The sequence below is a fragment of the Helianthus annuus genome, chromosome 10 (assembly GCF_002127325.2).
Source record: "Helianthus annuus cultivar XRQ/B chromosome 10, HanXRQr2.0-SUNRISE, whole genome shotgun sequence".
NCBI classification, from domain to species: Eukaryota; Viridiplantae; Streptophyta; class Magnoliopsida; order Asterales; family Asteraceae; genus Helianthus; species Helianthus annuus.
In genome coordinates, this window is record NC_035442.2 from 134,561,925 (window position 1) to 134,586,512 (window position 24,588).

At 35.3% G+C, this 24,588-nt stretch overlaps 1 protein-coding gene and 1 long non-coding RNA gene across 2 annotated transcripts; one reads left to right on the forward strand and one right to left on the reverse strand.

Moving 5' to 3' along the window:
* Window positions 1-10,768: 10,768 nt before the first annotated feature.
* On the reverse strand, window positions 10,769-19,750 carry LOC110885658. Its single transcript, XR_002562353.1, has 2 exons — window positions 19,525-19,750; window positions 10,769-11,096 (listed from the first exon to the last, which is right to left on the reverse strand). It is a non-coding gene; the product is annotated as an uncharacterized LOC110885658 (long non-coding RNA).
* LOC110885657 (abscisic acid 8'-hydroxylase 4) lies at window positions 11,485-14,533 on the forward strand. Its single transcript, XM_022133359.2, has 9 exons — window positions 11,485-11,872; window positions 11,962-12,283; window positions 12,792-12,941; window positions 13,046-13,294; window positions 13,424-13,513; window positions 13,609-13,687; window positions 13,779-13,885; window positions 13,965-14,083; window positions 14,200-14,533. Exons 1-9 carry the CDS (start codon window positions 11,643-11,645, stop codon window positions 14,291-14,293), a joined length of 1,440 nt encoding a protein of 479 aa, XP_021989051.1. The 5' UTR covers window positions 11,485-11,642; the 3' UTR covers window positions 14,294-14,533.
* Window positions 19,751-24,588: the final 4,838 nt, after the last annotated feature.

Genomic DNA, 24,588 nt, shown 5'->3' on the forward strand with positions numbered 1-24,588 from the left:
AAGGCTTCAGTGTTATCTATCAGTGGGAGGGTGACACTTATCCGATAGGTGCTTGAAAGTCTTCCCAGTTATTATTTCTCGTTATATAGGGCCCTGGTTAAGGTCATTGAAGACTTGGAGTGTATGATCAAGAAATTTTTGTGGGGTAGCTCGTGTGGGGTAAGGAAAACGCATTGGGTCACTTGGGATAGGGTGGCTTCGCCTAAAAATATTGGGGGTTTGGATATTTCTAAGTTATTGGACGTTAATACTGCTTTATTGTGCAAATGGGGGTGGCGTTACAAAACCGAGAAAGAAAATTTGTGGATTAAGATTATAGACGCTCTTCACTCGGGTGGGTCTGAGTGGGTTTTTCTACCTGTGAAGAAGTCTCAAAGAGGTGTGTGGCTAAACATTGTTTCAGTTATAAATAAACGCATTACTGGGATCTCTCTGACCAGAAGTCTTTTTAAAGGTATGGTGGGAAACAGAGAGGATATTTTATTTTGGTTAGACCCTTGGTTGAAGGATACCCCCCCGAAAGAATGTTTTCCCAACTTGTTTTGGCTAGAGGTGGTCAAAACATGTTCGGTTAAGGATCGGGTGGATGGAGAGGGGATGTGGCTGTGGAGGAACGACCCAGATTCTGATGTGGATGAGAGGGAGTGGGACGATTTACGTAATTCCCTGCTCCCGGTCTTGTTATCCAGCAGGAGAGATGGGTGGAAATGGCCCGGCGATCGGTCTAATGTGTTCAGTGTGAGCTCGATCAAAAAACTCATCTCGAGCAACATTGATGCTAGCAACAGGTATGTTTTCGAATGGTGCAGGTGGGTGCCGGGTAAATGCAATGTGTTCGCTTGGGGGATGGAAATGAACAGAATCCCGACAGCACGCGTTAATTAGAAGAGGTATTAATATGGGTGTGAGCTTGTGTACCATGTGTAGCAGCGAAGACGAGTCTGCAGACCATCTGTTCATCTCGTGCGGTATCGCTTCTGCGGTGTGGCAAAAGGTCAGCAGGTGGTGTCACATTCCTAATATTTATGCGTTTTCAATTAGAGATACAGCAGAATTTGGGCTGCAGAGACGGCTGAGCTGAAAGGGATCGTCATTGTGGTGTGTTAGTGAAATCAGATCGTTGGGCTTCCTTTGGTTTAAGAATAAATCGAAGTTTAAAACAATTAGTTGGTCTGATTGGTATAAATTTGTAATTATGTAGTTTGGTTTGTGTTGTTTGTGCGCCCCGATTTTCAGGTACGGGCTGTTTTTAATGAAGTTCTCCTTTCAAAAAAAAAAAAAAAAAAAATTCACAAATCACATCTAGAACTATCATTATCTCTTATTTAAACAAACTAAACCTATCCTAATCTGACTACTTCACACCTAAATCGATCCTAACTCTATTCCATCTATAATTTTTGTCCAAGCACCCCCATGATTATCTAGAATTCAAAAATTGAATTAAAACTTCATAGTTTTTTTTAAAATACAACACCTTTAACTCCCAAAACAATCCAAGCCTTATCCCATACACCTCATTAATTCCGAGTTCCGACCTACCTTCCCTTTCTATTTTTTTTCTCAAAAAACTCTAAAACAATCTATGGAAGAAATCAAAACAACGCGTGGAGAAATGCAAGCAACAACAATTATTGAATAACCCCCCAGTAAACTCTAATCATGGTTTTATTTCTTTCAGAATTTTATACATGAATCAAACCCTAATGTTAATACATTCACTAAAATAATGATATATTAACAAGAATTTATGATTTATTGGTCGTTCATTATAGAAATCATACTCGTTTAATGCGTTAAACTTGTAAAACACACAAACAGTGCACATCAGAATGTGTACTGCAAAAAATCATTTTTTTTAATGTAACGGAGTCGTATGAACACCAAATCACTTGGTTCTTGAGTCTAAAATAGTGTCTAGAATAGTCTACTCGATGTGTAGATATGTATAAAAAGTTTCAAAGTTTTTTGAAAACCCTAAACTGGTTATATGGTTTTTAGATGACGGAAGGTCAAACTGATTTTTTTTCTTACAAATTTTTTGGGTCTATTATGAGACTCATAACTTGATCAATATAAGTTAAAAGGATTTGAATTTTTTACATAATGTACTCCATTGAAGTAGAAAAGTTTTCCCACTGACATTGCATCAATTGAGTAAATATAGGGGTGTAAACAAGTCCAGGGGCTCGAGAGCTACTTGTGATCAGCTCGGTTAAAAGCTCAAACAAACTGAGCCTTAACGAGCCTGAGCTCGACCCTAAAATAGAGCTCTTTTAGTTATCGAGCCCTGAAATACAAAAAAACAAAATTTAATTTTTTTATATATAATATAATAATAATGATGTTGATAACATTGGCGAGCCGAGCTTTGGCTCATTTAAGCGATATCGAAGCAAGCATGAGCGGAGCTTTTAGCTCGTTTGAGGTTTTTCTCAAAATAGCTCGAGCTGTTATCAGCGAGCCGAGCTTTGGCTCATTTAAGTGATATCGAAGCAAGCTTGAGCAGAGCTTTTAGCTCGTTTGAGGTTGTTCTCAAAATAGCTCGAGCCAAGCTCAAGCTTTGGGTTTTGCTCGAGAGCCGAGCTCGAGCCTAGTCGGGCTCGTTGCCCGGCTCGTTTACACCCCTCTGCAAACATATATTTTTTTTAGGAATTTTGGCATAAACTGTTGCAGAAAAATTACCAGTTTGTCCTTGTGGTGATCAAGGACTTTTTACATTATGTAAACATCTATACTATATAATAAAAGAAACTAATTTTGGGACACGTGTTATCATATTTGACCATGTCTTATAGATAATTAATATTTTAGTTTAATCTCTTTTAATTAATTATAGATAATCCTCCTTCTAAATATTATTTAGTTTAATTATTACTTTTATATTTATCTATTTACTTCAAATTCAAACTTAGTTATCTAATTTGTTATTAGAGTAAATTAAGATTTTGACCCCTGTGGTTATATCAGTTTTACCCTTTTAGCCGCAAAAGAAATTTTTTAACATCTGAGCCCTCAACGTCTATTTTTCTAACTCTTTTGGACCCCAACGTCTTTTTTTCTAACCCTTTTGGCCCTTAAAAGTAAATGAATGTGGTTAGTGTTAGGGGCCAAAAGGGTTAGAAAAAAAAAACACGTTGGGGGCTCAAATGTTAAAAGATTCATTTTTTTTGCTAAAAGGGTAAAAGTGATATAACCACAGGGGCCAAAATCGTAATTTACTCTTGATATTAACTATATATTTGAACGTTTTGTTTAGTTTGGTATCAAATAGATTTTACGAAACTTAAAATAAAATTAACTAATATTATTTGTCATTTCTACATTTACAAGTTTTAAATAAATGGTTAAATTTTTTGAGACTTCGTTACATTTACAAGTTTTAAATAAAAGGTTAAATTTAAAATATTATTCTAAAATTTAAATTGTTAATTTAAGATATTTTTAAATAAAACAAATTATTTATCACGAAAACCAAACTTTGTATTAATATATGAAATAGTTTTATTTTCATTACTAAAAAAATTATATATTTTTTATTATTTAGTATAGAAATTTACATTTATTCAACCTATGTAATAAATGAGGTTTTTTAAAGATGTATTATTTTATTATTTTGTAAACAATATTACATTATTCAACCTGTGTAATACACGTGTTTTAAAGATATAACTTTTTTATTTGGTATATAAAATTAAATTTATTCAACCTATACAATATGGTTCTTATACATATAACTTTTTATTATTTAATATATAAAACTATATTTATTCAACCCGTGCAATAAAGGAGGTTTTTAAAGATATATTCTTTTATTATTTAGTATATAAAATTCATTTATTCGACCCGTGTATTACACGGGGTTAAAACCTAGTTAGGTTTAAATAAAATTACAAAAAGATACCAGGACATATATAACTGTCTCATAAAAGTTTCAGAATTTAGTTCAATCATTTTTTATTTATTAAAAAAAAAATCTACAAAACTGGTCTAAAAATCGAATCTAAACTGGAATGTTTTGTTAACATGCTAACTTGCTTCAAATTAACCTATTATAATGTTTATATGATGAAAAGGTAGGAGGAATCTTTTCCGAACTTGGTGAACGTATGTGGAGCCATCTTCACAACTAGTGATTTTACAGGGGGCTACTAAGGTGGTGTTTGTTTTTTCAGATGCAAAAGGTCTGCAGTCTGCAGACCACATCTGCAGGCATCTGCAGGAGAAGAGGTGGACCAAAGGTCTGCAGTCTGTAAGGAAAAGAGGGTTTGTTTTTTTATTATATATAAACCACTTCTCACACACACCATCCTCTTCTCACACACACCCTCCACAGATCTGCCTTCATCACCACCACCAAGCACCACCGCAAACCCACCACCACCGTCACCACTACACCACCGTCACCACTACACCACCACCACCACCGTCTCTCTCTCCTCGGCCTCTCTCTCCTCGGCCTCATCTACTGCCAAGAACAACCACAACCACCGCCACCACCGTCTCTCTCTCCTCGGCCTCTCTCTCATCTGCCTTCATCTACCACCACAACCACCAACCGCTCCCTCGATCTCCGATTTGGGGTTCGATTTAGGGTTTTTGGATGATCCTCTTTTACTTTTTATACCCCCTTTCCATAAAATCATATTTAAACTTGTCATATTTACCCCCTAAACAAGTCATATTTTTTTTAAAGTATTCTTTTTTGTTACAAAACAAATTCAAAAGTGTAAAAATATATTATAGACATTTTTTAATTGTTTATTTTTTTATGTTTATTTAAAAAACGTTATTTTTTAAAAGTTTTAAGATATTTTTTACACTTTCTCAAATAGTATTTTGATTACGTTTTCTTTTATTGCACATCTTTACAAATTACTAATAACGTTTTTCATATAAAAACAATAATAAAAAAGTTTTGAATTTTATTTTTGATAAAAGTTTACATTATATTTTTTTCTCGTCTAGTTTGTATTTTAAATGTCTTATATTTATTATTTTTAATATTTTAAAATGTTTTTTTTTATTTTGGAACGACTTGAGTGTGAGAGTATAGAGGGTAAGATGATTCAACCTGAATGATAAAGGGTCCTATTTATAGCCGGATGGTGGAAGAAGGAGGAGAAGTGTTGCCAGCTGTTATAGGGCGCCAGCTGTCCGACCAAGGGGAATATCCTCTTGGTCTCCTCTGTTGTGGTCAAGGTAGTGGTACACATAGCGCGCCTGTATTTGCTCATGCTAGGAATGTCGTACTGCTGATGTCGGTCTGCTCCTTGATTTGTTACAGGCCTACATGGCGCTTGATGAATGGTGACACGTTTTGTCCTTTTGGTAAGAGGGAGCATCTTTGGTGCCACCTTGCCATATTCCAGAAGCTTCTGGATTCGCTTGCTGATGTGTGCGCCATGTAGGATGTAAAAATGGTGTGGTCCTTGCCATGTAGGCAAGGATTTGGGACCATACCTCTTCAAAGTCTTAAACTGGTTTTAACTTGTTTATTACATACTCTTTACACTAATTAAATTTGAATTTATATAGATTGTTAATTTATAGTTTGATAAAATAATTTTAGTACCTATTGTTTATTTGTTCACTTACATAAATGGTTTGAATGATTAATATGTGCTAGGGCTGTAAACACTATTTTAAAAGAAACTTTTTTTTACTTTTTTATAAATAAAATTTTTTAATTATATTATAAACACGTCTAAAGTATTGAAAAGATAAAAGTAAGACCTTTAAAATACAAACTAGACGAGGAAAAAACATAATATAGATTTTTTTTAAAAAAGAAATTTCAAAACTTTTTTTATTATTTTTATAAGAAAAAATGTTATTATTTATTTGTAAAGATGTTCAATAAAAAAAATAATCAAAATACTATTTGAGAAAGTGTCTTTAGAAATAATATATGAAAACTTTTTAAAAATATGATTTAAATAAAAATTAAATATTAAATATTTAAAAAACGTCTGTAATCTTTTTTTTTACACTTTTGAATTTGTTTTTGTAACAAAACAATATTTTTTAAAATGATGATTTGTATAGTGGGGTAAATATTACAAGGTTTAATATGATTTTATGGAAAAGGGGGTATAAAAAGTAATAAGACGAGGGTACATTTAACCTACCCCTTACAGAACCTGTTTTTCTAATTTAATTATTTGGGGTGAAACTTGCAGCTAAAACTATTTAATTATAAAAATTCATGCTATTCTCTTTGCTTGTTATTATACATCTTCTCTTAAACTTGCATTGGTGCATAACTATTGAGCTAATACAATCATTAACTTTGATCAAGCCAACTATAGTAGATTATAACACTATAGGTCTGACAAACCCATCCTATCCATTGACCTTAACTAGGGGGAGCGAGGATGATTGAAGCAACATCATTAACATTTGGTTAACTCGTGGAATTGAACATGCATGAGTCACCAGGGTTGATTGTACATCATCATTTATTTTAAGGTGTTTGTTTTCACAAGATTGTTTTAGATAAACCTTGACACGCTAATTGCTTAACATATCTTTCATATGCAAAACATATGTATGCTCACCAACTATTTATAGTTGACTCTTTTCATCTTAACATGTTTCAGGGAATAATGCATAAAGTCTTTGAGTGCTAAGTCAAATAGGAGTTGGGACTTGCTTTAAATTTTAATTTGGAACATTTGTCTTATTTGAAGAATTGTTTTCTTTGGATTGTTATTTGAATTCAAACTTTAGTTGATCATGAGCATGTGAACAATTTCGTATCGTCCCAACGTTTTCGCCATCTATCGGGCTGTTACGAAAATCACGCTACATTTATACAAACAATTACTCGTAAAGGTATTATTATTCACACAACCATGACCTAGTGGTATCGTACTTGTCATTAACAACAATGGTGTGGGTTCAAATAATTACAAATTTGCAAATAAAAGGTTAAATGGTATTTAAGTATAAAAATGTTGTTAAAAAATCAATGATCACATAAAATAATTAATTATACATCTAATCTAACTTCTAATAAACTATTCAAATTAATGTCACGTGACACTCTCTCTCCTTCAACCTCACAATTTTTACTTATATTTTATTTTTTAAAAAATAACATATAAATATTACTTATTATAAATGTAGAAATAATTTCTTTCTTAATTTATAATAATGAATACCGAAATTTTTGGCAAGTCAAATATTCAGTATCATACTTTATGACAATTGATATAGTTTCAAAATTTAATTCATACCTAAACTATCTCTAAACTAATTTTCGTTATTATCCATAATTTTAATTTTATGATTTAAAGTCCCCACATATCATCCTCCTTCAATAATAAATTTACTATTAAATTCAATAACATGTTAGATCATATAAAAAACATATAACTTAAAGAAAAATCAGTTTAATAATTCAATAAATATGTATACTTTTTCATTTCACACTCTCAGCCCAAGTGTCATATATGAGATCAAAGAATACATTTTTCTTTCGCAATATGTTTCTTTGATGATAATAAATAGAATTCAAGGACAATCGCTACATAGAGTTAATTTATTTTTAAAATAATTAGTGTTTTCAAATGTTCTATACGTGGCTTTTCCAAAGTAAAAAACAGAGATGGATTTAATATGTTAATTGTTAATAATGATTCTATCTTTTGAATAGGGACATCAAGTGTTGCCTACAAAAACGCTTTTAGAGATTTGCAATTTGTATTTGTATTAATGAATTTTGTAAATTATAAATGTAACATTCATTTGTAATTTTTCATTATTACATGTTATAATATGTAATTATTTATTATAACTTTTTTTTGTTGTAATTATTACTTATACCCAACCCCATGTAGTACACGGGTTTACAACCTAGTTTAGCAACACAATTATTCAACTAACAATATAGGAAATCGAACATTCAACTCTACTAAGCAATTTAGTACCCTAATGAGTAATGACATTAGCAAGCTAACTACATGATTCATATTAGGGATTAACATTTTTTTTATCAAGTACCGGTACCATCCTGAACTGATATCGTCTGAACATTGGTACCAGTATTTATTTTTGCGCTACCGGTACCAAATTGGTATCATACCCCATAATTTGTACGGTGTACGGTTTGTGTTTTTACTCATTTACAGTATCATGCCGGCACCGATCTTACGCCTCGCTTGCGGTATGCGCATATAATGTATATATGTGTTGGTGCTCGGGGGGCAAAAGTGAAAATGCACTAATTTTAACGTTATTTTACTAATTTTGTGAAAATAATGTTAAAATAGGGGGATGGTTAATCATGCCTCATGTGGTGGTGTTGATAGCCGAAAGACAAGGGAGTACATGCACTAATTGGCCTTTGTCTTAATTGCTGAGTGTTATGTGCCTTGTGTCCAAGGCTTGATGCAAAACTACCATCGAGTCGGGGTCTCACTGGAAGCAGTCTCTCTATTCCTATGGGGTAAAGGTAAGGTTGTCTATATCTTACCCTCCTCAGATCCTACCTTAGCTTTGCTATTGGTGGGATTTATTGAGTATGATGATGATGATGATGATGATGCCGGCACCGATCTCATCCTAGTTCATATCCCATACCAATAAACATCCAGAAAGTACAATATGTGATTAACCACATATATAGTTTTCTTATGCATATTAAATTTAGAGTTGCATCAAGGATAAGGTTCGGTTCCAAGATAAAGTGCCAAATCTTGTAGAAAACTACATTCAAATCCCGACAACAAATACAACCAAAACAAAACACACGATAGTGTTCTAGATACTTATGCTCTTCAATAATCAAGATCATGTTGTTCCTGATAACAACATCCCAACAGCCTACCTTCATTTACCATGACACCTTACATTTACGAAAACCTTATCCTAAGTATTCAAACTCATTGATCTAAGCAAAGGTATTTAGGTATAGATATTAGCATTGTTCATGTGTTATGTCTAAACAAAAATTTGTGCCCCCCTAAGCGGCGGGGATTCGGTCGGTGTCTGTTCGTTTCATTACGATATCGGTATGGTAGCGACACTCGATAAAGCAACCAAAAGAGAAAATCCAACTTAGTGGGTTTGCGATTTGGCTAGTTTATAAATATTTTAGGGAGTATTCTTATGTCAAAAGTTAAAAGAGAAATGCGAGTCATGCTTTGTAGTTTAAGCGCAATTATTTCAGACATTTGTGTTTCTGAGTTTAAATTTCTATTTTATACTATTATTCAAAAAAAAAATATTGGGTTAAACGGGTGATCCACGTGTCAGCCATCGTATATACAATCCGTGTTTAGATTTGTGTGACATGATCTCTAGGTCCATGTTCGACCCGTCAACACATGAAAACGACTCGTTTGACGCCCTGGTCCGACTAATGTGGTTGATTTAAAGGAGGTTATGTAAAAGGTGCAGCTTTTAATGGCCGGTTTTAATCTGAAATATATCATAACCATTCATGGTGTGACGAGTGACAATCATTCCCAGTTACGAAAGGTGGTGCCATTTTGTGGTGGACAACAGTAAATGCTTAACTGGTCCTAACTCAACCTGAATAATTTGGCACTATGGCTCATATTCATGTGTCATACTGATTGATAGTGATATCCCAAAAAGCTAGCTCAATATCATGTATATCATGTGACTGAGTAAACACCGGTCGGTTTATGTACCGAATTGATATTGAAATCGGCATATACGTGTACAACCTTCTAGTGGATCCTAGAATTAAACTAACATCGAACAAGACTCCAATCGAGGTTCCTGGTCAAAATCTTTTTTTTGGCCAAATTTTCAAAAAACGATATCGTTGTAGGGGCTCAAACATGCATCGGAAGGCTGTACAATGTAGCTCTCGATTCATTTATGAGTAGGGCCGGCCTTGGGTTGGGGGTGGGCGAGCTGCACCCCCGATTGAGACTTGTTTTTCCGAAGAGTACCAATTATCTAAATGTATTGGGCCATATATAATTTATCTAAAACCTTATAACTTATATTGTGTCGAATTTGATCCATAGTTGATAATCCTAATATCCAATCATCTAATTATCTAAACTAAAAAATAATATAACATTAAAAAAGTTATTACTATAATGTTAATTGCCGTTTAGAAAAAAATGTTAGGAGAGCTTCACGAATCATCATCGGTTAGCTATTATGATATATAACGTTAGTCGTCGTTCAAAAAAAGATATTTCTTTATATAACTCGTTAGGTCCTAACGGCTAATTAACTAGCATTTATCATTTGATAACGGCTTAACTACCATTTGTCATTCTAAGGGCCTTTTTTTCCAGCTCGGCCGAGGCACTTGAATTCTCAGGACCGGCTCTGTCTGTGAGCCCATCTAGACGATGTTTATGGAGTTATGGACTCTTGGGTTGAAATATCAAGAACCTGAGCATACAACTTTCCCACAATTATTCTTAGAGGGGCCTACATGAGTATCATGCACTTTATGCAATTAGCTTCAAACCACATAAAATTCATATTTTCTGCTGTATTCCAGATTTTTGTTTCCAAAAATAGGTGTTCCCCTAATTAAGGCCACCTTAGATTCTCATGTCAATTTACATGCCGAAAGGAGGTCGCCATGACGGTATAGAGATCAATATTATACTATCAATGTGGGAAGATAAAGGGTTTGTTTTATCCACTTTAAACTAACATAACAAAAATGATTCCTTTTTGGTATACTTGGGATATTATTATTGTTTGTCCTTAAAGTATCTTCATTTGGTTCTGTTTTTTCCCTAAATCTGGGTTTCATCCTGTTGTGTAATAAACAAGTGTTCGGGGTGGCATGTTTAACCCGTTTAAATAAATGAGTCGAATTCAGGTTGGCATGTACCACGTCATGCTTAAAGTTACATGTTTAATCTGCCAACCCATTTGACTCGTTTAGACTTTAGATGAATGAGTTAAACGGACCATGTTGGGTTGAGGTCTATAAGTCTTTGACATGAATAAATACATGGGTCGTGTTAGGGTTCAACTATTCAACCTGCCAACCCTACACGATAAGAAGTTTAAATCACTAACTTGTACCCAGGGAGCCGCTTTGCTTCATAAATCTACCCAAGTGAAGTCATTCTTATTTCTAGTACCTGAATCAAGTGCAGCAAAAGAAAATAAGAAAACAATGATAAAAAAAGCTATAAATTATAAAAATGGTATTCATTTTCACCATTTGTTTACCTGCAAACTGTTATTTCAACACGAACACTGAATAACCAAATCTACTCGTCCCGGAATAGGTTCTTGACTTCTTGTTTTGACATATGATAGTCAAATGAACTAGTTTTAACTTCAATAATTACCATGGTTATCACAAAAGAATTGATAGCTATGTCAACTTATTAAAACATACAAGTTTTGAGGTGAAAAAATAAAAATAAAAATAAAAATAAAATGTCAACGTAAGAAAGGGTGGTCGACCTTACATGATACATCGGGTACGTATAAAAAAGCTATGTATATATCTGATTGTATACAGTTATGAGGATTTGAAAATGAGTGGCAAATACGTAAGATATACATATAATTCACCTCTTGTGGTGAGATTGAACCATGTGTCTCTATATAAACCCCATGACCCCTATGCCCTCACATTATAGGATCTTGTCGAGCAAACATCTTGTACAAGATTCAACATGTTCTTAACCGAATTAAACCAACTGTCCATGAAGCTTTCAGCAACTATTTTTTATTCAATAATCTTTTTATCTTCCCTTTTCTCTTATTGTTTTTTCAAAAAAGAAAAGAGGTTGCATAAAACTAGAGCTAAGCTTCCCCCAGGTTCAATGGGATGGCCTTGCATTGGAGAAACTCTGCAAATGTATACGCAAGACCCGAACGTCTTTTTCGCTTCAAAACAGAGAAGGTTTATTATTCATAGCAAATGAGTTACTCATTTTTGTATGCATTAAATATAAAAATTCTAATTTCATTCTTTTGTACTACAATGATCAGATATGGAGATATATTCAAAACCCAAATACTTGGATACCCTTGTGTAATGCTAGCAAGCCCCGAGGCTGCTCGGTTTGTACTGGTGGCCCAACCTCATCTGTTTAAACCTACCTACCCAAAATGTAAAGAGAATTTGATCGGGCCATCGGCCCTGTTTTTCCACACGGGAAATTACCATGCCCGCATGAGGAAACTAGTTCAAAGCTCATTTTCTCCAGAAGCGACACGAAGACTAGTTCCCGATATTGAAAATATAGCCTTATCAAGCTTGGAATCATGGGCCAATGGTCAAGTCATTAACACCTTCCATGAGATGAAGAAGGTATGTTGTCTTATTATTCTACCGATGAGTTTAGCTTTTGTCGAATAATACCTTGGTTTTAAAAAGCGCGCCCTAGGCGCGCCTAGGCGCAACAAGGCGCAGGGCTTGGGGCTTTTTTGCTTCTCGCCTTGTGTAATTACAGGAAGCGACAAAAAAGCGCATTTTTTGATGTTTTTTGTGGGCTTTTTGGCCTGAGGCGCGCGCCTCATGTACCTTAGGCTTTTTACTGCATAAAAATGTTGTACCTTGGGTTTTTTGACTTGTACATGTAATTAAATGGTATAAAAGCCTTACTTATAGCTATATTTTCGTTAAAGGAAGCTAAAAACCTATGGGATATGTATGGGATATATAAAAAAAATTATATAAACATCTTGCGCCTCGGGTACGAAAAGCCCACCGCTTTTGCGCTTTGCGCTTCGCGCCTCAATTTTAGACCTCGTCGCTTTTGTGCGCCTCTCGCTTTTTAAAACCAAGAATAATACTAATATTTATGGATTTTTTACAGTTTGCGTTTGAGGTAGGCGTTTTGTCTATCTTCGGCCAGTTAGACAAGATTTATCGAGATATGCTGAGGGAGAACTATAGCATTTTAGAAAAAGGTTACAACTGTTTCCCAACAAAACTACCTGGAACTGCATATCATAAATCTTTAATGGTAAATAATATTAACCTTTTAAAATTTTCAAGTATTATATAGCTTAAAATTGTAATTAAATCTTAATCATTGATATGATTATATATTTATATGTATATCTGAAGGCAAGGAGGAGGCTTAAACAGATTCTTGGTGAGATTGTGAACGAAAGGAAGGAGAAAAAACTGTTAACGAACAATCTCTTGAGCCATTTGTTGAGCTTCAAGGACGAAAAAGGAAACACGTTAAGCGATAATCAAATAGCGGATAATATCATTGGGGTACTGTTTGCAGCTCAAGATACAACAGCTAGTGTCCTAACATGGATACTGAAATATCTTCATGATGATCCTAAACTTCTAGATGTTGTAAAGGTAAGATCGTAAAAGTAATTATAGCTGCGGTTCTGATGTGAACTTTACATTTTTTCCATACAGGCACACGTGCCTGTGACTCCGTTTTATAAAATGATCGTACTGAAGAACTTCTACTGCTGATGGCAGGGAGAGCAGAAGGCGATTTGTGAGTCTGAATATGGAGAGAACCGGTCTTTGACTTGGTCAATGACAAGAAAAATGCCATTAACATATAGAGTAAGTACTAATAAAACAAATACTTTAGTTATAATATTTTTGGTATGTATCATAAGCTGCATGTTAAGCACTAATCATATGCACATCAACTTCAGGTAATATTAGAGAGCCTGAGGAAAGCAAGTATCATATCCTTTACTTTTAGGGAAGCAACGGCCGACATTGAATACGAGGGTGAGTCAATTGGTCAAAGTAGATTTTTCTTTAGGATTAAATTCATTTACCAAGTGATGATAAGTGACTAATGATGTTAATAAACCCGCAGGGTATCTAATCCCGAAAGGATGGAAAGTGATGCCACTGTTCAGGAACATTCATCATAATCCAGAATTCTTTGTGGAACCTGAAAACTTTGATCCCTTCAGATTCGAGGTACGAAAAAACATACAATATAAATTATTTTTAAGGAGTTTTTTGTTCATTGATTCATTATTTTTTTTCTTTTTTGCAGAATCCTCCAAAACCGAACACATACTTGCCGTTTGGCAACGGAATACATGCTTGTCCAGGCAATGAACTTGCAAAGCTTGAGATGCTTGTTCTACTCCACCATATGCTTACAAAGTATAGGTACGATGTTAGCATGTAAACAATCAATTGAGAATTAACAGAGTCTCTTGATACAGGAATAGCGGTCATAATTAAACGATGCTGATATTATTTTTGTTGGTGATTTTGGACAACAGGTGGGAACTGGTGGGTCCAGCAGACTTGATACAGTATAGTCCATTCCCAGTTCCGGAGCATGGGCTAAGAGCTCGGTTCAAGAAAGAACTTTGACAGCCAACAAGTGTCCTTTCTAGAAAGAATATACGTCTTTAATTCAGTTAACGATTACCAGCGTGTACTGCATGCCCTATGTGTTTTTTCCAGGGTCTAGCTTACAGCTACAGCTACCGAATCATCGATGCTTATCGTATCTGTAATGTATTCATGATGTCAAAGGTTGCGTTGTATTTTATTATCAACATGCCCTTACGGGCCATATGTATGCAACAATAAAGAAATCTATTACTATGACTCTATGAGGATAATTATTCACTTCATACTTAAACCACAGACCACTGATAGATGACTTCCATACGAATGACTAAAAGGGTATAGTACTTCAACCTATATTATACGAAAACGGATCAATTTGGGTCGCATTTTATTATAAAATGGTCAAACGGGTTGAATGAGTCTGGGCCAAAAGTTGCCCATGACATAACTGTTCACAATATACTAAACTGATTTGCTAAGAAATCCTGGATATATGTTTAATAATGGAACTCAAAAATTCCTATCTGTGAACGTTTTGAAATCAACCTCAATGATGATTGAGGGATAAATGATCTATATATAAAGAATGATTACAAAATTATCTCCTATAATTGAGGAGAGTCGAACACAAAATAAAGGAATGATATAATTACAATAAATACATAATCGTTTATTTAACACACCCCCCCCCCCAATCGGAATGGTAGCGGTCCAAGACGAAGCATTGTACGAAAAACTTCAAACTGAGCACGGGGAAGACTTGGTAAAAATATCAGCCACCTGAAGATTGGTATATAAAGTTTGCTGGAACTTACTAGTTCACGAATAAAGTGATAATCCAAGTCAATGTGTTTAGCTCGCTTGTGGGAGACTGGGTTTTGAGTCATGAACAAAGCACTTTTATTATCACACAAAAGAGTTGGACGATCGGGTGGTAAAGCATGCAACTCACGTAACAAATGAGTGATCCACACAAGTTCTGCAGCAGTGTTTGCCATAGGCCGATATTCAAATTCACAGCTCAACCGGGAGACGGTAGGCTGCTTTTTAGCACTCCAAGACACAAGATTGCCACCGAGAAATATAGAGTAACCATAGGTTGAACGGCGTGTATCCAAACAACGAGCCCAATATGCATCAGAGTAGCCAAGAATAGAGCGGTCGCGGGGACGACTATATGTGAGACCAAAAGAAAGAGTGCCTTTGACATATCTGAGAAGGTGCTTGACAGCTCTAAAATGATCAACAGTTGGACTGTGAAGAAATTGTGACAGCTGATTTACAGCATACGATAAATCGGGCCTGGTAATGGTCAAGTATTGTAATGCACCAACTAAAGAACGATAAAGTGTTGGATCAGAATACGGGACACCGGCAGCTGGGAATGATTCGTGAGGAGCTAGTGGGGTGTGAACTGGTTTGAATCATATAGCTGAGCTCGAAGAAGGATATCTTTAGCATATTTCGCCTGGGTGAGAAAGAGGCCAGAATCAGTGTAAACAACTTCAAGGCCCAAAAAATAACTCAAGTCACCAAGATCCTTGATAGCAAACTCATGATCAATGCGCGAAATAAAAGTACGAATGGCATGTTCATCATTTCCCATGAGTATGAGATCGTCAACATAGACCAGAAGATACATGACACAGGAATCGTTGTGAAGGACAAAAAGAGAGGTGTCAGCACGACTGCATGTAAATCCATAGAATAGGAGGAAAGTGCTCAGTCGTTGAAACCAGGCACGAGGAGCTTGCTTTATAGCCCATAAAGTGCTTTGGATAGTTTGCAAACATGATTTGGATACCCAGCACTGACGAATCCAGGAGGTTGCTCCATGAAGACTGTTTCATTTAGATTACCATTCAAGAAGGCATTCTTGACGTCAAGTTGGTGTAACTTCCAGTTATTTAGAACAGCGAGTGATAAAACAATACGTACCATGGAAGCTTTAACCACCGGACTAAAGGTGTGAGAGTAATCCAAGCCTGGAATTTGTGTAAAACTTTGAGCAACTAAACGTGCTTTATAACGCTCAATAGTGCCATCCGAATGATATTTAACACGGAATACCCATTTCGATTCAACGGCATTGGAAAAAGACGGATGTGGTATCAACGTCCATGTGTGATTTTTATTTAAAGCCTCAATTTCATCAACCATAGCCGCCATTTATTTCGGATCTTTAGCGGCTGTTTTAAACCCACGATGTTCGGTAATAGAGGTCAAAGTAACATGTAGAGCATATGTGTTGAGTGAAGCTACATCGGCTTGGTACCTTGGTTTAAAAATCCCAGCCTTTGCTCTTGTTATCATCGGATGAGAATTTGAGGTTGAAGTAGGAACTGTAATAATGGAACTGATATCAACAGAGGGGCCAGCTAGGTTAGTGGTTGGAGAAATTGGAGGATGTGGGTCATCAGTTTGAAGGTTGGGCTGGGCTCGGTCATCAGTTGTTTGGAGGATGTGGGTCATCAGTTTGAAGGTTGAACCCACTGATATTACCATTTACCAATTATTTTCATGTCAGCATGTTCAAAGGTCCGTAGCATGTACATATAATGTTATCTTTGATGTTCAAAACAGATGTTTCAGACCAGTGGCGAAGCTTGAAATTTTTTACGGGGGGGTCGAAAACGTATATACCCAAAAATTTCTATAGAATCGGGGGTCGAAAACATATATACCCAAAAATTTCTATACAAAAACTACATATATAACACTACTGGCCGAAAAATTCGGGGGGTCGGGCGCCCCTCCCGGCCCCTTCAAAGCATCGCCCCTGTTTCAGACTTTGAAATATGAAGCATTTTACAAGCTGTTAAGTTTACCGTCAAATCAACCTATTTCTATTTAGCATAAACCGACAAGCAATTACATTAATATGGTTGTGGTTTACAAGCATATGATATTGACTGTAAATTGGTGTTCACAACATAGATGTTTCAAACTTCGAAATACGAAGCATTTTACAAGCTGTAAGTTAAGTTTACCAGTCAAATCAACCGATTTTAACTTAGCATAAACTGACAAGCAATCACATTAATATGGTTGTGATATACAAGTATATGACATTGACCATTCTATATCATAGTCATTAACAGTAACACACGTTACTTTAGCTAGAAAAATACGGTTCATAAACCATGTGAATTAACCACATAAATTTTCGACACCCTGGAAGGACCACAAACAGAACATTCTTGATTCTTCATGTGCATCTAAACAAATCCAGTAATTTCTGAAAATTCAGAGTTACCAAATCGAACAAGAACTGCCTAAATTGATCACCGGTAACTGTGAACTTATATAGTAGCCTCCATATCTAAAGAAGCTCAAAAACAGATGCAAGCTGTTTTAACATTGACACAGCAAAAGACTACGCAACCAACGACATCAGCTAGATTTCTTTGTAATGAATATAAAAACAAAAGCAGTACAGGCAAAAAAAGACGCGAGCTGTTTTAATATCTACCACTATTTGAAATATGTCAGCATCTTCAAAGGTCCTTAGCATGTGTATATAATGTTACCGTTTCATGTTAAAGTGCTTATAATGACATTGTATACTGCTCTAGCGAACAACTCTATTAGGTGGAAAGAATATGTAAATTGATGTTCAAAACATAGATGTTTCAAACTTAAAAATATGAAGCATTTTACACGCTCTCAACTTGTCAAGTTTATCAGTCAAATCAACGTACTTTTAAAAAAAAATAAACTGACAAGCAATCACATTAATATGACCGTGATTAGCAAGTATATGATATCGACCATTCGATGCCAGATAATGACCAAGAAAGATTATGTTAATCAACCTCATTCGTCACTTGTCAAGGACCACTATCTTTCAATAGTCCATCTAATTATGTGAACTAAGCACATATTCAAGGCTAATCTGTCTAATCAGGATATACAAATAGTATTCCGTACTTAACCTTAACGCCCTAGAAGGACCACAAACAGAATATTCTTGATTCTTCATGTGCATCTAAACAAAACCAGAAATTTCTTAAAATTCAGAGTTACCGAATCGAACAAGAGCTGCCTAAATAGATCACCTGTAACTATGAACTTATTTATTAGCCTCCATATATTCAAAAAAAGATGCAAGTTGTTTCTATATTGACACAGCAAAAGACTAAGCTACAAACCATATCTACTAGATTCTTTTGTAATGAATAAAAAAACAAAAGCACATGCGAATCAGGAGTTATAGAGCATTCATGTACTTATCCTACTTGTTGATACCATGTTATTCAAAATAAAGAGTCACATATCTGACCAACCAATATTTTTTCAAATTCATTTAAAATAATGAAAGTGCACTAATTTTAACGTTATTTTACTAATTTCGTGAAAATAATGCTAAAAAACGAGGGACGGTTAATCATGCATCATGTGGCGTTGATAGCCGAAAGATAAGGGGGTACATGCACTAATCAGCTTTTGTCCCAATTGCTGAGTGTTGTGTGCCTTATGTCCAAGGCTTGATGCAAAACTACTATCGAGCTGGGGGTTTCACTGGAAGCAACCTCTCTATTCCTACGGGTAGAGGTAAGGTTGTCTACCCTCCTCAGACCCTACCTTAGCTTTGCTATTGGTGGGATTTACTGAGTACGATGATGATTTAAAATAATATATTTTTCCAACATTCAAAATTAAGAGCTCATGGGTTTGATTTTGCGGTGGAAACTTGTCCTAGATCTCTCCCACCCAAACACGTTTAACTGTGAGGTCCTCGTCTTATCCAAAATCAATGCGCCCAAAACACTTTGATGGTACCATGAATGATGCAGAATTTGCCTAAGGTGTCACACATTTTAAATCTTAGACATTCAAACCTATGAATTTTGTGCTACGAGTGAAAAGAAACACAAATGAAATATAAAGTACTCAAAAGTCATCTAAAAACCGAGTCCACTTCTAACTTTTGCTTGTCAAATTGGTTAATCTTCTGTTTCGTGTCGATTTTAAACATATCTAATGCAAAAAAAAAAAAAAAAAAAAAAAAAAAAACTAGGTTTAGCAAGTATCTAATCATATCATAATGTACTATAGCTTTGAACTTACAAATCAAGTAACCTAATAACTGAATTATTGATCAGAAGTCATGCATTAAGTCAATTCAGATGTCAAACCAGATCATTTGGATGAAAAAATGTAATTTGCAGAGACAAAACCTGGTTAGCCTTTTCAAAAAGAAAAATACAATCGAAAGGATAGGAAAATAGAAGTGATTTTACCCCTACCTAACGAATACGTTGTTTGTAGGTTCCATTTATGATCTGCAATCGACGCCGTTGATATCATAAAGCAGGAGAGTGTGAGTGAAATGAGGGAATCTGTTGGCGCCAAATTATCCAACCTGTGCAATTCACCAACAATCAATCGATCCCTCCCCTGTTTACCTTACCCTAAATCAACTTTTATAATTTATAGAGTAAACTGCAATTTTACAATCTGAGGTTAGGGGTCATTGGCCTTATGTCGCACTTTTACACCCTAAGTAAACTGCAATTTTACCCCCCTAAGGAAATAATTGCAATTTTAACCCCCACTGTTTGACCTTATGTCGCACTTTTACCCCCCAGCGTCAAAATGGGTAACAGAACTGTTAAGTCTAAGTTGAAATGACTATATTACCCTTACATTTTACCCCCAACATTCCTGTTAAGTCGCACAATTACCCCCCACTGGTAAATTACTAATTTGTCCTTTCCTATTATCCCCTGTACTTTGTGTTAACACACAACATTACCCCCTGAAATTTACAAAACCCTTCCCGCCAAAATCAAATACCTGTTCTTTGATCTAAAACCTAACAAGCAAATACCTGTTCTTTGAACACGTAATCTGAAACGTAACAATCATACCTGTTAAAAAATCTGAAACCTAACAAGCAATGACTCCAAAACTGGTAAATTACTAATTCTGAACCTGTTCTAACAATTTTACATTTATATGCAATCAGTTATTTCTATAAGGTGTTCAAACCAACAAGCAAATACCTGTTCAACCAGTGGGAACAAAACAATCATACCTGCAATATCAACATAATGAGTGTATACATCCAGAATCATAATTGCAGTACATAAGTGTATACATCCAGAATCTGATTAAGCCACTGTTGAGTGTGCTGCACAATTTGCAGCACATAAGTGTATACATCATCAACCAGGTCAACATAATGAGTGTATACATGATCAACCAGGGTGTGTTCTATGGCCGGTACAATTTGCAGCACATAAGTGTGCTGCTAATGTGAACTTATGGCACTGTTGAGTATGCTGCTAATGTCAACATAATGAGTGTGTTGCTATTTCATTCACACTGATTAAGCACACCCTGTAAATACACATGATTAAGCACACTGATTAAGCATTCACATTGATTAAGCACACCCTGCAAATGCACATGATTAAGCACACTGATTAAGCACATGATTATGCCCAAACTGTGACCAACCTACAACCAGTGTGTGTTATGCCCAAACTCTGTTCAACTTATGCCTACAACCTGCAAATGCACATGAGTGTGCTCCTAATTTTTATAAAACATAATGTCAACAAAAGCTAAATAAGTTAAGTTAGGTTAACCTACATATTACACAAAAGGTTCGATTAAGTTAATTTAACCTACATATTACACATAAGCTAAATAACATCCATCTGCTCAACTCTCCGGTGGTAGATGGAAGTTGAGGACAGGCCTCCCAAACACGGAGACCACCAGGTGGAGCACCAAAGATGAGCTTGATAAGCTCATCGTCAGGTCAACTGTAGAAAAACCAACAGTGAGCCAAATCAGACCCTAAACCCTGTTTTATAACATGATAATGACTAAATCTGACACTGATTAACTAACATTGGCCGGTTATACCTTTGGTGTGGCGGATGATATAGCGGATTATCCAAAAGATCGGCATTTCCACTGAGAATGAAGCTAGCGGCTGTGGTTGTTGTGATCCGACGAGGAGAAGAATGATCGGACGAGGAATAGAATGATCGGAAGAGGAGATGTCGCCGTCTCCGGAGAGACACGGATCGCCGGAGAAGAAGGTAAGGTCGATGGTGGGAAGGTTGGGGGGTAATTATGCGGTGGTATGACTCTTATAGGGGGTGGTGTATCAAATAAGCTTGACATAAGAGCAAAATGACATTTATACCCTTTGACAGTCAGGTTATTATGTTGACTGGTTACCCATTTTGACGTCGGGGGGTAAAAGTGCGACATAAGGTCAAACAGTGGGGGGTAAAATTGCAATTATTTCCTTAGGGGGGTAGACATGCCAATGACCCCTAACCTTAGGGTGTAAATTTGCAGTTTACTCTAATTTATATGTTGTGATCAGAGCTGCAAACGAACCAAACGACTTGTTCGTGTTTGTTTGTTAAGAAATATATGTGTTCACGAACTGTTCATGAACGCTTACCGAACCAGACTTTATGTTCGTGTTTGTTTGTTAAGGAAATGAACTTGTCCGTGTTCGTTTGTGTTTGTTTGTTAATTTTAGGCAACGAATGAAAACAAACGATGATGAACACAAATGAGCACAAACTAACGTTCATGAACACAAATGGTAACAAACGAACACAAACAAACGTTCATGAACAATATATATAATATGTTGACACTTATTAAATATTTTGTTTGTCGGAATCTTGAAGTATTTAAATAAAATATAAAAGCTAAAAACACTAATGAATTATCAGACACAAACAAACATGTTACCGAACGTTCACGAACATAAATGAACGAACGCGCTATCTGTTCATGTTTGTTCATTTAACTAAACAAACGAAATTTCTTGTTTGTGTTCGTTTGTTTAATAAACAAACGAACACAAACGAACTTCCCGCCGAACAGTTCACGAACTGTTCGCCAAACGTTTGGTTCGTTTGCAACCCTAAGAAAAGGAAAATTGCATTTTAATAATCTTAAAGGTGGTTCTCGATCCACTTTCAAATATTGACAGTCCCTTTTTTTTAATATTTTTTTTTACTTTACCTTCATTAAAAAAAGTTTAAGTTCGTTAATTTTTTTTTGCGAATTTCAAACGAATGTTTAAGCCTTTTGATTAGAACGAGAATACGAGTCGATTGATGTAAAATTTACCTCGAAAAGATGAACGGTGCATCAATTCGGGCGTTTAAACTTTCAATTAACAAAAGTTAAGTCGTTTGAAGCATTGTTTTGAGATAAGTTTCACATCAATCGACTTGTATCCTCGTTCTAATCAAGAGCCTTAAAAATCAGTGTGAAATTCGGTAAAAAAAAAAAAACTAAACGGAGTTAAGTTTTTTAACGGAGGTCCAGTGAGAAAAAAAATATTTAAAAGGTAGGAGTGCCAGTGACAATATATGAAAGTAGGATCATTATTGGCCAACCACCACTAAGTGGGATTATTAAAATCCAATTTCTCTTTAAGAAATATGAAAACTAGGTTCTTTGTAAGCTTATGGTTCGTGGAAGGCCGCATTTTCTTTCATGTGATGCGGCGGTGATTTAGTCGGTAACACAATATCAATTCAGTTCTTCAAGATAAAGAAAAAGAGTTAAATGTCTGGTTGGTCTATGTGGTTTGTAGATTTTGCACACCTAATCCCCATATGTCATTAATTAAAAACTTGGCCCTAGACGTATACAACTTATTACTAATTTGAGCCCTATGGTTCAATTTTCATAATAACTAGTTATTTTTTTTACGTCGCGCGTTGCGGCGAAACCCAACAAATGATAATGTAAAACAAACTTGATTTGAAAATAAAGCATGTTGTTTAGAAAGTCAAACCATTAGAGTGGTTTAGTTTATCATCAAATCGTTTTATTATACCAAATAAATACTTTATTTTAAGTAAAACTTCGTTTTTAACAAAACTTATAACATAATGTCAGGGAAAAATCAAGCACAACTACGTGCTTAAGTTTTTTGAAAAAATTATAAACGTAAATTATTAAAGAAGTATCAAATTAATCAATAAATTAATAAATGTTCTAAAAAAGAAAAAGATAGAATTATTAAAGAAAGTGGCAAAGGAAATATATGGTTTTAAAAAAAGGAAAAAAATTAAAAGTATGTTATTAAAAGTAAGTATAATAATAAACTATTATAATATATTAAATAGAAAAAATAATAAAAAGCTATATAATATTATAAAAATTTTACTATTCATCGTCCTTCGTCAATAATATATATAATGACAGTCCTTGTCATGGATGACCGTAAATTTTGATCGTTAAGTCTATTTAAAATAAATATTATACCCCAATGCTATATAAAGCTTTAAGTGGGCCCCACCCTTCTTTTTCCCGCCCACCTTTCTTGTTAACAGTCACCACCATCTCCCCACACCACCTCCATCCTGTCACCATCCTCGGTTATAATCACAACCACCATCCCGCCATATACTTCATCTATTTGACACCGCCACCTTTTTGTTTAATACCATCACCGCCATCGATTTTCTGGCACATCCAACGCCACCGTGCTTAGATCTAAACCCCACATCCATCGTTGTCTCCATCGTCGCCTGAAACCTGTTAGCATAATAAAATAGTTAACTTTATGGTGGGCTTTGGCCACTAGCTAGTAAGCTTGTAGCCCGACTATATAATGTTTATTTCTCTTATATTTGAATGTAATGTTTTTCTATTGAATAAACCTAGCTTTCTCTTTACATGATTATCTTTCAATATGGTATCAGAGCGTGGTCCATACTTATTGATCTAATTATGAAAGAGTTTGGAACCTTCTTGAGGTTACGGTATTGAAGTTCGTCATCGTTGGCGTTTTTGCTTTTGATGAAAAAAGGTTCTACCAACATCATTTTGGTATTTATTCTTTAAACCATTAAATTTATTATTTATCGGTTGTTTTAATCGAATCAAAGACTACGGTGACATCATCCTTGCTATTTGTTGTTTGATTCTAACTGCAGCGACAACTTTGGCTTTTTTTTTAACGGTCAACAGAATCAATCTCGAGCACTTTCGGGGCATCTACTGGACTAAATGGAGTACTCCGAGAGTAACCTGAGTCCACCACCAATTCCAGGGAAAACCCGATAACCCACCCGCCAGTATGCACGACGATGAAATTACCGGTAAACCTCGTTTGGCTCAAGGATCGAACCCAGGTTTCCCTGGGTCTCCTATCATTGCCCACCAATGCCTCACTCTGCATCAAGCGAGAGTTGAACTTGCATCTCTCAAGAGAAATGCAAAAATTTCACCACTTGATCTAGAGATCATTGGCGACAATTTTGGTTTTAATATTGAAATTCTGGTGGAACAATATTGCTAAGTATTGGTTC

Excerpts from the sequence above, each read along its gene's own strand:
- LOC110885657 (XM_022133359.2), top strand. The coding sequence starts at position 11,643 with ATGTTCTTAACCGAATTAAACCAACTGTCCATGAAGCTTTCAGCAACT. Across the intron at positions 13,886-13,964 it reads TTGATCCCTTCAGATTCGAG|AATCCTCCAAAACCGAACAC; the intron begins GTACGAAAAAAC and ends TCTTTTTTGCAG. Across the intron at positions 14,084-14,199 it reads CATATGCTTACAAAGTATAG|GTGGGAACTGGTGGGTCCAG; the intron begins GTACGATGTTAG and ends TTTGGACAACAG.